Source organism: Myiozetetes cayanensis, unplaced genomic scaffold, assembly GCF_022539395.1.
Source record: "Myiozetetes cayanensis isolate MyiCay16 unplaced genomic scaffold, myiCay2020 scf6-25, whole genome shotgun sequence".
Lineage (NCBI taxonomy): Eukaryota > Metazoa > Chordata > Aves > Passeriformes > Tyrannidae > Myiozetetes > Myiozetetes cayanensis.
In genome coordinates this window covers 38,631,633-38,644,791 of record NW_026087853.1, presented here as the reverse complement: position 1 = coordinate 38,644,791, position 13,159 = coordinate 38,631,633, and the positions used below count along the sequence as shown (strand labels likewise).

The following is a 13,159-nucleotide window of genomic DNA, read 5'->3' as shown; positions in this document are numbered from 1 at the left end:
TCTTTCATGAGCCACATATCAAAATAGACCACCAAAACATAAATTTAAAAGTTCAGCTCTGGAACACTAGCCACAGTGCATGTGCCTGGTTTTGCCACGGCAGCATGTTGAATTTTGAGATCACAATCCATTCTCAGCAGTTCAGCAAAGGTTTATACATCGCATTGTGGCACTTGTTCCAGAAGTATTCTGCATGAATTACAATATGAGCCTTAGGAGAGCGTGTCAAATGTGGCCTCAGACTCTTCTCTGAAGAGGAATAAAGATGATCCTGCATTTCAGGTGGTTGTTTCCTCCCTCACTAGTGCTGTTCTGCGACCTTGAAGGGAGACCAATCTTTTACTAAAGCAACTATAAGTTCCAATAAGCTGTTTATAATGAACAGTTAGGAGGGAGTAACCTGCAGGTATTTTGAAATGCAGTTGCAGCGGGTACATCTAAGTCACAAGTTGTAGAATTCTTGTGCCTCCTTAAAGTTTCGATCATGTGATTTAATTTAGTAGACTAACAAATGTAGAAGGTTTTCTTGCATACATCTACCTAGAAATTAGAGCTATAGTACTTTGATAAGTGCCTAAGTAGCATTTCAATTTCCTCTACTGTAAGCTCATTTTTTGGCTGAATAGTCACTGGTAAAAAATAAGGGAAATGACACAAGATAGAAGGAACATTCTTACTTTATTAAAAGCACATATCTTTTCTAGTTATTTTTGCATGTGACTAACTATTGAAGAGAAAACCTTTTTCATTTACAAACTGCAGCAATATTCAAGCAACATCATAGAAATATATTCAGATAATAATGAAAAATATAAAATTCTATGAAATGAGTAAGCTGAAGAAACTACAACTTATTTTCTTGTAGCCTGTTTATGTTATCTAGCATTAGGAACAGGAAATCCTTAAAACACCTTATGTATTTTTGTATGACCTTGACTAAACAGCATGAATACTCACTGTGCATTTCCCTTCATGACGATTGGAAATTACAATAATTAAATTTCCTCCTGGGCTGGATGTTGAAGCTTAATATAGTAAAGTCTTAAATATACCGTGGTATCTTTGAATGGAAAGAACAACAAAATTCAAAATACACATTCATTTAAATCCATCTTAAAATTTTCTACTTTTACTGATGCCCACAAACCATGAATTTATAAAAATTAAAATTCACATCAAGAAAATTAAGCCTTTCAGATCATTTCCCCATCAAGTCCCATTTACCTTATGGCAAATTTTAAGATAGTAAATTCCCTGCTGGTGAAATGTGTCTTCATCCCTGTATCTTCTAAAGCATTTACCATACTTTTATGTTTATATATAGGATATAAATAGTAACAATCAAATAATACCTTATGGTGAACTCTCTTGAACCAGAAGTCAAATACCTAGTGAAAACTTATGGTCAAGCTAGAGTCATTCTGGTTCCACTAACATTTGTGCAATATACTCTTTTATTACCAACTTGAAATGCTACAATGATTGGTTTTACCTTGTGTCTTCCAGCCTCTAGTAACATTGAGCTGACTCTTATTCTCCTCTTTAAATCATAGAAAAAATGACTCTGCACTATTTGGCATTGCAGGGAAAAAGATGGAATTGAACTGACACGCGAAGAAACATTCAAATACCGATTCAAGAAAGATGGGAAAAAACAGTATCTAATTATAAATGAGTCAACCAAGGAGGATAGTGGACACTACACTGTGAAGACCAATGGTGGGGTATCAGTCGCTGAACTAATTGTGCAAGGTAGGCACAGGGAATATCACAGAACCAGAGAAGCTGAAAATCTAAAATGGGCAAAAGGTAACCTTCTCCAGGACAGTGCATAGAGACAGCATAATCCTCCTGCCAGGGAAAAAGAAGATGTAATAAGGGCACAGGGTTTGATGATAAAGGCCTCAAGGAAAACTCAGACCTGCGTGCCGGATGTAACAGATACTCTGATAATACCAGGTGCTAAGCTATCTGTCCTGTTAAAGCCTTGCATGCTGTGTATTTCCCTTCATATTTCCCCCTTCCACAAACAGCTTGCACAGCCCTTGCCTTTTCTTCTTAGTAAATCCACACTATCTACTTACAGAGCTATTCTGATTTTTGATGTGTGTATCGATCCTTCTCACAATATCAGAGAAAAAGCTGGAAGTTTATCAGAGCATTGCGGACCTGACAGTGAAGGCACGTGACCAGGCAGTCTTCAAGTGTGAAGTTTCTGATGAAAACGTGAAAGGAATCTGGTTGAAAAATGGAAAGGAGGTGGTCCCAGATGAAAGGATAAAGATCTCCCATATTGGCAGGTTAGTCTCATTTCGGAAATGAGGTACAGGCTTAGCTATTGCACTGCAATCCAGAGGAGCTATTATCTCAGGGGATAGGAATATAAAATGAGACTTTATCCTGGCTCCAGCTAAAAGGAAAAAAGTTTCATGTGCAACCAACATTTACTGACAGACTTGCTTTGGCATGTGTGCTGTAGCCTTTCTGAGTTGGTGTGTTTTACATGTATGGCATCAGTGGCAGAAGTAAATCTTAATTTGCATTAGGTTTTCATGTTTTTTGGTATTCAAAAATCTAGAAAACACATTGTTATTAATTTTAAAACTAGTAGTAGTGTTTAGTAGGCAGATTAAGATAGTGCATGTGTGTAAGACCTACAGAAAAACTAGTGTTGTTATTAGCATATACAGTTGTGGAATTCTGTGCTCAAGTTTCCTACCAGTTTAACTACTACTGGAAATGGAGACCAAGAAGATTCAGAAGATACACAAGCATTAAATGCTAGGTGAAATCTTCCTTGGTACTCTTTTCTGTATTCTATTTTGAAGTTAAAATAATATAGGGATGGAGCATCACTTTTTAGTTTGTTTATTCAGAGTTTATTGTTGTCATGATCTGATCAAATGAAACCAGTCAGCAGTGCGACCACTGCCCTTGTAAGAGTAAAGGACTGGACTAAAGCAGGGAAACTGCTTCCTTTCGTCAGACTCATCTATGCATCTACCTTGGAAAGAAAAATCCATTAATATAGAACATGCTGATACGGATTTACTTTAATACTGAAAGCAGAGCAGTCTACAACCCTAGTGGTTGTCAACTTGATGTCAGGGCAAGGGAAGAAGAAAGAATAATGTCTGTGAAAAACCTTGTCTCTTGACATAGCCCTGTTTCTCCTGGAGAGGTAAGGTAAGGGAGTGGAATACATTTGTTCATGTTTCAGAATCCATAAACTAACTATTGAGGACGTGACACCGGAGGACGAAGCTGATTATTCCTTTATTCCTCAAGGATTTGCTTACAATCTTTCTGCCAAGCTTCAGTTTTTGGGTAAGTTATCTTACAATATGTAATGGGAATTCTGGAGGCATAAAATGAGGACAATAATTATTATTATACCAGGAAAGAGTACACAAGTCTCTTTCCTGATACCTCAATATAGGCACATAGCTTTTCCTTGTTATTTAGTGTTATCATTATCACATTGTTTTACAGGGCCTGTTTTCCAGTTTATTGCACAAATCTGCTGATGAATATGCCTTATGAGGTTTTAATCGGTTTTAAAATTACTTTCTGGGTGCAGATGCTATGTAAATTCTGTTTTCTGATCTATTTCTTCTCCCCTCTTTTTCTTTCCCCCAGAGGTCAAGATAGATTTTGTACCAAGAGAAGGTAAGAACAGCAGTCATTATTTATATGCAAGTAAGAATATTTTCAGTAACAAAATAAGCAGTATTTTGTATTATTATTTTAATATATTAATATTCTGGGCTTTAATATTTCATACAGAATACTCAAACTATATTTAAAACTTATTTTCTCTGCCTTTGCCATAGAACCCCCCAAAATCCACCTTGACTGTCTGGGCCAATCCCCTGACACTATTGTTGTAGTGGCTGGGAACAAACTGAGACTGGATGTTCCCGTATCAGGAGATCCAACACCCACTGTCATCTGGCAGAAAGTAAACAAGGTAATGTGTAACCTGACACAATGTCTGAGGCAAAGAAATCACAACAGGAAATTTATTTTTCTTTCTAAAATCTTACTGTGATTTACAAATCTTATTTACAAGTATTTTCCTCTTCCTTCTAATTTTATGGTTTTTAAACCTCAAAAAAAAAATTTAAATATCTGCACTGCAGCTTTTTGAGATTTAGCTGGTTTTGTGATTCATCCTGAACTGTTCTTTTTCTGAACTGTTCCTTTTTTTTTAGTCCAAAAGAAGGGGCTGATTATATATGACTAGACATATGTACCATGCAGACAGTAGGATACCATATACATTTATTCTCTTCTTACCTCAGGGAAAAGTAAATAAATGATGAGTCACTCCCATCACCTTCACCTGATGGAATAGCTATGTTCTGGAGATGGCAGCTTCTTTTTTTAATCTTTCTCAAGAATCCTACAGTCTGTGAAGAGAATGTCATCTTAGCAGACTACTGGCATAAAACTGATTTTGGTATAATGAAAAGAGAGGACACTTGTTATTTATCTTATCAAAGCAGCTACAAAACATCAGAGAAAGAATTTAGAAGCTAGACTCAAAATGTTAACTGAGCTTCCTTTCTGTCTATCTCAGAATATCCCTGCTCCTCACCATCTGTGGGCTCTTGAGCTATAACAAGCACAAACCAGAAATACTTTATATAATATACTATAGCATCATTATGCTTCCATAGGCATACATACAGAAATAATATTGACAATTATGTTAATTTTCCCAATCTTGTTTCTTTGTGATTGTTCTACGTTTTTTGTTCAGGTTAGCATATTTAATAACATTTAGGACTTTTTTTCTGCAATGCAGAATTGGTATGGAAACAAACAAAAAAAGACAGGGAACTGACTCTTCTATACAGAAGTTTCTCTGATGAAATGATGATTGGGTATCAGACAACCCCTATTGAGTGTAATTTCTAAGGTGTGAGGTCTCAATACAGGAGTAAAAGCAGCCACTCTTGATTGAAGGCTGTGTAGCAAAAACTTACTAATGAAATTCTAAACAGACAGTAGCACAGTTTCAGAAGATGTTCTTTGATGTGTGTTACAGACCTGACTGTATTTCTGATTGTTAAAACATTTACATCAATTTACTATCCCAATTTTACAGAGAGGAGCAATCCTTATTTTTGTAGTTACCCAAGATGAATAACTAGTACCAGAGGACACAGACAGATTCACAACCATTTACAACTCTGCTGCAGGAGTGTCTTGCATCTTTCTTTGTGAAGCTGTAAATTTGGGTTTGCTGACTTATACTTTCCTGGATTCACTGCCTTCTGATACAACTTTCTCCATTTCTGCTTTTTACTTTTGTATTGGTAGATTTCCTTCCCAGGTCTGCTTGCTGCTTCCCTTTTCTCTTCGCTTTTCTCACACCTCCAGATTCAACCCCTCTAACAAACCTATGGACTCTTCTCTGTCTGCAGAAACAGCTTTACCACTCTGCTCAGACTTAGCTGACTTTCTGTGGTTTCTTTGCTTATCTAGAAAAGTGACCTAGTTCGAATCAATGATGATTCCGTGACTCCCTCAGAAAATGGCAGTGATTTAAATACTGATAATAAGGTAAGTTCCTTATTATTTATGCAGATGCACTAATGTGTTTAGTTTTCCAGATAAAAGGTCATATTCAAAGGCAAATAAAATTAAGGTCAGTAGATATTAAAACTGGTGAATCAAAGAGCATATCAGGCCAAACATCCTGCCTTACAATGGTAACTATTAAACACTTGACTGGACACATGAGATTTGGTGAGAAATTTTAGAGTAAGATGCTGATTAAGGAAATCTTTCTAGTCATCATCACATGATGGCTGGGTTACAAGGAATCAAAGCAGTTATTTAAAAACTCTTTTAAATATATTTGTGAGGTTTTATCTTTTTTTCTCCCCACTAACCTGTAAGCTTCAATAATAGCTAGAGGAAAAATAACTAGGACGAAAGCTTACAGGACACGTGGAAAGATGACAGTGTCAAGAGAGTGGACGACAATGCAGTGATAGAGGACTCACTTTCCATCAACTTTCATTTTTGTCCTAAATAACGTCTCTTTTGATAGAGTCAAAAATATTTTACATTTATTGTACAGCAATAAACCATTCTCAGGATTAGGATTCTGCTGTACTAGTCATTTTTTGGACACATATTCTTTCTAATGTTTCCTGTTCTAAGACTAAAAATACACGGGTACATAAAGAAGAAAGGAGCGTGTTACATATGTACAACAAAGTTGTGATCATTATGTTTAGACTTCAGCATGGAGAAAAAAGTTTCCCCATGTGCAATTATTGAGGGGCAGAAATCACACTGACACCATTAACAGTTACAAGAATCATGATAATTTTTTTAGAGAGAAATTGTTCAAACCCATGTTATCTGGTGCCAAATGTAGACACTGTTGATCAGGAATGTTTACTCAACCATTTGAATTTTTATTTGAAAACTTTCTTTAATTTACGCAGTACACAATTGTTATCCATGAAACTCTTTACAGTGATGCTAGCAACTATCCCAAGTAGGAATGTGTGGAAGTACTTAATAACCTCTTTGAAATGTAACTGGGTTTGTGTGAATCTTAAAAACCTGTAGACTTTCAGAAACAATTTTACCAAATGTTATTTATGGGAGCCAAGCAGTCTATATTTTCTCTCCTCTGCATGCAAATAGAACTTAAAAAATATTATAGATTGTCAATAATTATTATAATATTCAATAATTTGTAGATTTTCACCAGCTTACATACAGAGTCATCAGGCTCTCCCAGGAACTATTTAAAATTATTTTATCTGTTGCTTTCACTGCCCACAGCTTCTGTTTGAATCTGAAGGCAGAGTTCGAGTGGAGCTACATGAAGACCATTGTGTCTTCATCATTGAAGGAGCAGAAAAGGAGGATGAGGGAGTATACAGAGTTATACTTAAGAATCCAGTGGGAGAAGATAAGGCTGATATCACAGTCAAAGTTATTGGTAAGTGAAGGAAAGAAGCAATCAGAGCATGAAAGCATCTTGAGTTCACTGAAACTCATCCTTCTCTAAAACTGAGCTAAGTTCTGACCTTAGGTTTAGCAAACCTGCACAGGATCATAAAGAGAGGAACACTATCAATCATAAATTTGACAGAAATATTTTTTCAGAGCTATTTGCCTTCTGTGTGAAAAGTTAAGAGAGCAACTCCCAGTAGTAATCCATGTATTTCCTGTTTCAGGTGATCCTATCATTTTATGGATGACATTCTGTTCTGAAGTACATGCTTCATGCTTGTCTGAGATAAGAAAAACTTCCAGCCATTTTCTTGTGATTTATGTTTTTAAGCAAAGATTACTTCATTCTATAAGCAGTAAATGGTTAATGGAATAAGGAAACATTATGTATCTGACAGAAGATAAACCGATTGACAGACTCTTCAATGAGTCACAGAAGAGCTGGGAGGAATATGATTTTGAGTCAGTAATTTCTAAAAATTGTTCATAATATTTAATTTGCTGATACCCTGGCGCACATAACAAAAGGCTGGGTTATAAGCAAATTAGAAATGACAAAATTACTTGCACCTACAGTATTAAAATTTAGAATTGCTTGGTGAATGCTGTCTCCTTCCTTATTATATTAATACTAAGTCAGTATATTTACTATGAATATCTCCAAAGTGACAAAATATATGAGACATGCAGGCATTGTATTGTATAACATTTATTCTAGAGAAAATAAGAAACCCTGGAGCAAGCCTCATCTTACAGAGCAGAATTACCTCATTGCCTTATATTTTTGCAAAAAGTTTATTATATCTGGGAAGAAAAAGAGAGCTGGATAATCAATGGTATTTAAAGGAAACCAGCCTAACACAGAAGCACCAAAGAGCAGGATTCGCTTTAGACTAAGTTGATACATTCTCAGTTGTACCTACTGTTGCTATCTGACACTGCTGAAACTCAGAATCACAGAATCAGTTAGACTGGAAAAGACCTCGAGTCCAACCTACAATCATCAAGTCCAATCTATGACCCAACACCACCTTGTCAACTAGACCATGGCACTAAGTGCCATGTCCATTCTTTCCTTAAACACCTCCAGGGAGGGTAACTACACCACCTCCCTGGGCAGCCCACTCCAAAATCTAATCACCCTTTCTGTGAAGAATTTCTTCTGAATGTCCAACCTAAACCTCCCTTGGAGCAGCCTATGTCCTCTTGTCCTGTCGCTAGTTGCCTGGGAGAAGAGGCCGACCCCCACCTGGCTGCAGCCTCCTTTGAGGTAGTTGTAGAGAGTGATGAGGTCTCCCCTGAGCCTCCTTTTCTCCAGGCTGAACACCCGCAGTTCCCTCAGCTGCTCCTCACAGGACCTGGGCTCCAGATCCTTCACCAGCTTCATTGCCTTTCTCTGAACCCACTCCAGCACCTCAATATCCTTCCTGAGTTGAGGGGCCCAGAAGTGGACACAGGATTCAAGATGCAGCCTCACCAGTGCCGAGTACAGGGGAAGAATCACTTCCCTGGTCCTGTTGGCCACACTACTCCTGATACAAGCCAGGATGCCATTGGCCTTCTTGGCCACCTGGTCACACTGCTGGCTCATGTTCAGCTGCTGTCAATCAGCATCTACAGGTTCTTTTCCACTTGTCCACTTCCAACCACTCTTCCCCTAAGCCTATAATGTCATATGGGGTTCTGGTGGCCAAAGTGTAGGAGCCAGCTCTTGGTCTTAATGAACCTCATACTGCTGTCAGTCTCAGCCCACAAATCCAGCCTGTCCTGGTCTCTCTGCAGGGCCTTCCTACCCTCCAGCAGATCAACACCCCTCCTAACTTGGTGCTGTCTGTGAATTTGCTAATGATAGATTCAATCCCCTCATTCAGATCATCAATAAAGATATTAAACAGGACTGGGCCCAACTCTGACTCCTGGAAGAAACCACTAGTGACTGGATCAATGCCATACAGGAAAAAATAAGTGTTAAAGAAAAATATTTAATTTAACTTTTATAAAGAAATTGAAAAAATAACAACTCTCATTCATTCTCATACTTCCTTCAGATGTTCCTGACCCTCCAGAAGCTCCCACAATCAGCAACATTGGAGAAGATTACTGTACTGTGCAGTGGCAACCCCCTAAATATGATGGTGGGCAACCAGTACTTGGTAAGAAGTCCTAAAATATAAAGTCCCCTGCAGCTTTGCCTATAATTTTTTTGCTGCTCCTTTAAAGTGGCACAGAAAGATTCTCTATGTTTACTCACTCTAGGAAGGCTGATCCTCAGATACTAACTACTCTGATATGTCAAACCTTCAAAGCAGTCTGGGTTCTGGCTCTTCAATTTTGAGGAGACAGTGCCCCCTACCAGCGCTGTTTGAATCAGAGAAGTATTTCAGCGAATAAGTTACCACAGCACAAGAAGGTGATATTAAAAATAGTTAAAGCTAAACATTCTCATTCAAGACTGAAATTTTAGGTCAGTATGCAGGCCTTTGTACTTACCTATCAAATATCAAACAGATCTCTGTCCGCCTCGGTCATCAACTCCAGACATCTGCAATCTCAACTCACGCAATACATGCTTTTTAGTGGAAAACTACTTCAAAATTCTATTTCATACAAGACAATGGGTCATTAAACACTTTTCAGTCATTTTAAGGACTTTAAAATCTGTACTAAAACTAGATTGCAAAGTTATCATGTGATGCACGAAATGAGCAGGCACAGTCAAGAATATCACTGACACTATTTAAGTTCTGCTCAGAGCATGGTGGGTTTCAGATAACACTCTGTGATTTTCAGAAGAAAAATAAATAATGCAGGGTCTTGAAAAATTTTAGAGGAAAAAATTCCTCTGCAGTCCATATCTAGGAATTTGTTTAATAAAGATGTCTTAGTTTCTTAAAAAAAAATACACTGAAAGCTATATGAACTTCCATGGAGATGTCAGGTCTAGAAATGCTCTAAAATTCTTTTAATCCCTTGCATATTATCTGGAAGAGAGGAGTTTGCATTTGCTTTTGGACATTTGTACTTCATTAATTTCCACAAGATCAGTCTAATTTAATTCAACAGAATTTATCTGTGCAGGAATAAACAAGGTACTGCTGGGCCACTCCAATCCTTTGTGGTTGCATCTGTTCTGGCCAGAAGCAAGCAAGAAGTTAGCAATGTAAACTATTATGTGCAAAGACACATGCCAACAGCTGTCCCGTTACAGCAGCCAACCCCCACCTCACTGACTCTGCAAAGTCCATAATTTTGTTTTGTAGAGTTTTCAGAGCAGTATTTTACAAAGTCCTTCGTTTTGTTTCCACTGTCAAATGAATTATTTTGTTAATGTTCCACTAATGACCCTTTGCACTATCTGAGGGGTTTTCTTCAGTCAGTACAGGACTCCACTACTAATAGAGCTACAATAAAACTCCTGCAGCAGCGTTGGGGCCAGGGCAGTGGGTGGAGAGGAAAAGCCAATATGCAGCACTATCCATTCAAACATAGCTTTGAAAGCACTTTAAAAAGGCAGGGGGAGAAAAAGGCCTATGCATTCTTATCTGTCTTCATATTGATACAGATGGCATTGTAGGCAGAACAGATATAAAAAAGAAATTCATACCCTATCTTCACCTTTCATGGGGTTTTGTGTGATTTTCATATTACTAAAACAGTATCTTTATCTCTCACACATTCTGTGCATTTGGGGAAATAATCTGTGTTACCAAATGTCACCAATACTACCAGTATTGTCATTTTTCCTCCTTTTTGCCTTTTTTTTTTTAAGTGCAGCTCTGGTATGCCACAGTGAAGAAATGTCTCCATTCTGACAGGAAACTGCTTACCTAAAATGGTAGAAAAACAGAGACTAAGTTTATGAAACTTCTCTCAGTCTCACAGACCCTGGTGAAGAGAGAAAAAACCAGGAACATATCAAAGGAATCATAAGCTCTTTGCTTACAACTTTTAACTCTGTTTAAAAGCTACTGAAAACAAGCATGCCAAGAGTAACTTTATGCATTAGAAGTGATAATAAAACCTGTCAGCTTAAAGGTACTTCCACCACTCATTTCCCAAAACATTATGTAGGCTCCCTTGCTCTTCTTGCACTTCAACATAGACAGGAAAGGCCGCTGATGAACGGTGTCTGTGTGTACAGCATTGTCAGCAAATGTGCCAGCTCCCTTTAGACACCCTAAGTGTGAATCATACTTCCCAGGTATACCAAAGGGACTTTTGTAAGGTTGACAGCCGTGACCTTGGTGAGCAGCAGGGATTGAATCACTCCCCTACACAGCTCAATTCGTAAGTCCTTGCTTTAGACTTATACTGTAGTAGCTGACTGCAGTTACAGACATCTCTATAGATCTCTGCAGCCTAGGGGTAGAAACAGACATATACAATATATGGAAATACATGGCACGTGTAAATGACTATTCAGAGTGTGCCCTAATTACTCATTCTGTCATTAAAAGATGAAGAGCTTTCAAGGCAAAGTTTGTTTAAAAGAAACCTACATGGGTCACATCCAGTCACACTATCTGCAACAGAGAGAAGCAGCAGAAATTTAATACAGTTGGATGGAAAGAAACAGTTGATCAGTCCTTTGTAGCAGGTCAACTGGAAAATATCTTATATGCATGTTTCCAATGTGATATACAACCATCCTCCATATTAAGCATCAGGAATCACAGATTCCATTGTCAGCTTTGGGAAATGAGAAGTTTATCTTTTAAACTCATAATCCAGCTTTAGTCATTCTGAAAAACAGCATGGTAGTGTGGGAAAGGCTGTGGATGTCGAGTGTGTGAGGGAGATGTACTAAGAGTAAGAAAAATGGTGAGAGGCCATGTCTTACTCCACTGTAGGGCTGAAGCAAGCTGGGACCTGCACAGTCTGGGAAGCACTCTACAGTCTGCCATTCCACCATCTAGCAATGAACACGAAGATCTAGCATTAGTTGTTGGATAAAACATTAAAAGAAAACAAAAGGAATTGTCAAACTGTTTTTCTAATTTTAGGGATTCGTGCTGTTAGTCAAGATCAGTGAATTGCAGCAGAAGACAAGAAAAAAATTCATTTTTTAACTCTATGCTTCATCTTATAATTTTCCAGGCAATTTCCCATTCACTTAAAAGGATTTTCTTTTTTCCTGCATGTGAGATAATAATTTGCAGTTCTTTTACATCATAACAGCTATCTTTTCCAGGCTATATTTTAGAAAGAAAGAAGAAGAAGAGCTATCGATGGATGAGACTGAACTTTGACCTTTTAAAAGAGCTAACCTATGAAGCCAAGCGAATGATTGAAGGAGTAGTTTATGAGATGCGGATTTATGCTGTGAATTCTATTGGCATGTCCCGGCCCAGCCCTGCCTCAAAACCCTTCATGCCAATTGGTGAGTTTTGCAACTCCAGGTTATTTCTAGGACAAAACCAAGATAGGATAATTTTCACCTCTTTCTTCTCTTCAACTGCTCTTGTAGTTAAAAAGAATGTGTTAGGAAAGAGGCTATCAACCACCTCTATGTTCTATATTTAATCAACCTTTTCCTTTGTAATCTTCCTCTTCTCTATCTCTCATTCCTCTTCCTGAAGAGCACAGAGGTTCCAGTTTCATGAAATTGCTGATGAATTTTTAGTTGTTATAATTAGAAGTGTGACAGTCAAGCTGGATCTGGAAAGGAGGAGAACTAATTGACAGAAATTTCCCTGTCCCTCTCAGCTTCTCTCGTTCCCTTATGGATGCAAATATCACAGTATCCCACCCAGTACTCCCTTAATCCCAGCCCTCTCCACAGCTAAAAGGATAGCTGATTAAGAAAATATTTGAGGAATGATTTTCTATAAATAATTCTTCCCAACGCAGCAGTGCGGTGTCTCCTGCAGTCCCTGAGCAAGGAGCAAACTAAAGGAGTCCTCAGGAAGCCTGCCTGCTAAGACCTTTAGGGAGAAGACCCACAAAAATACAAATAGCGGGAGATTAAAATGACTAGAGTTGCTAAATCTACCAATATCAGTGAAGGGGGACAGCCTGCTGAAGGAGATAATGTAAAAGCAGATGATGCAGTGAAGGAGTCAGAAGGAAAGGCTGAACTGCAAGAAGGGTCTCGTAATTCTGGATTTCAGACACACAACAGCTGGTCTGCAACAAAAGAGGTCAAACAAGAACCATCAAGTGGAGCTACTGA

At 38.0% G+C, this 13,159-nt stretch overlaps 1 protein-coding gene across 1 annotated transcript in view; it reads left to right on the top strand.

Moving 5' to 3' along the window:
• Window positions 1-13,159, top strand: part of MYBPC3 (myosin binding protein C3) — a 62,179-nt gene that overhangs the window by 29,349 nt on the left and 19,671 nt on the right. Inside the window, exons 17-25 of the mRNA XM_050336446.1 lie at window positions 1,586-1,752; window positions 2,135-2,300; window positions 3,221-3,327; window positions 3,640-3,669; window positions 3,834-3,970; window positions 5,494-5,571; window positions 6,814-6,973; window positions 9,036-9,140; window positions 12,179-12,367. Coding sequence (XP_050192403.1) covers window positions 1,586-1,752; window positions 2,135-2,300; window positions 3,221-3,327; window positions 3,640-3,669; window positions 3,834-3,970; window positions 5,494-5,571; window positions 6,814-6,973; window positions 9,036-9,140; window positions 12,179-12,367 — 1,139 coding nt within the window. The remainder of the gene's footprint in view (window positions 1-1,585; window positions 1,753-2,134; window positions 2,301-3,220; window positions 3,328-3,639; window positions 3,670-3,833; window positions 3,971-5,493; window positions 5,572-6,813; window positions 6,974-9,035; window positions 9,141-12,178; window positions 12,368-13,159) is intronic.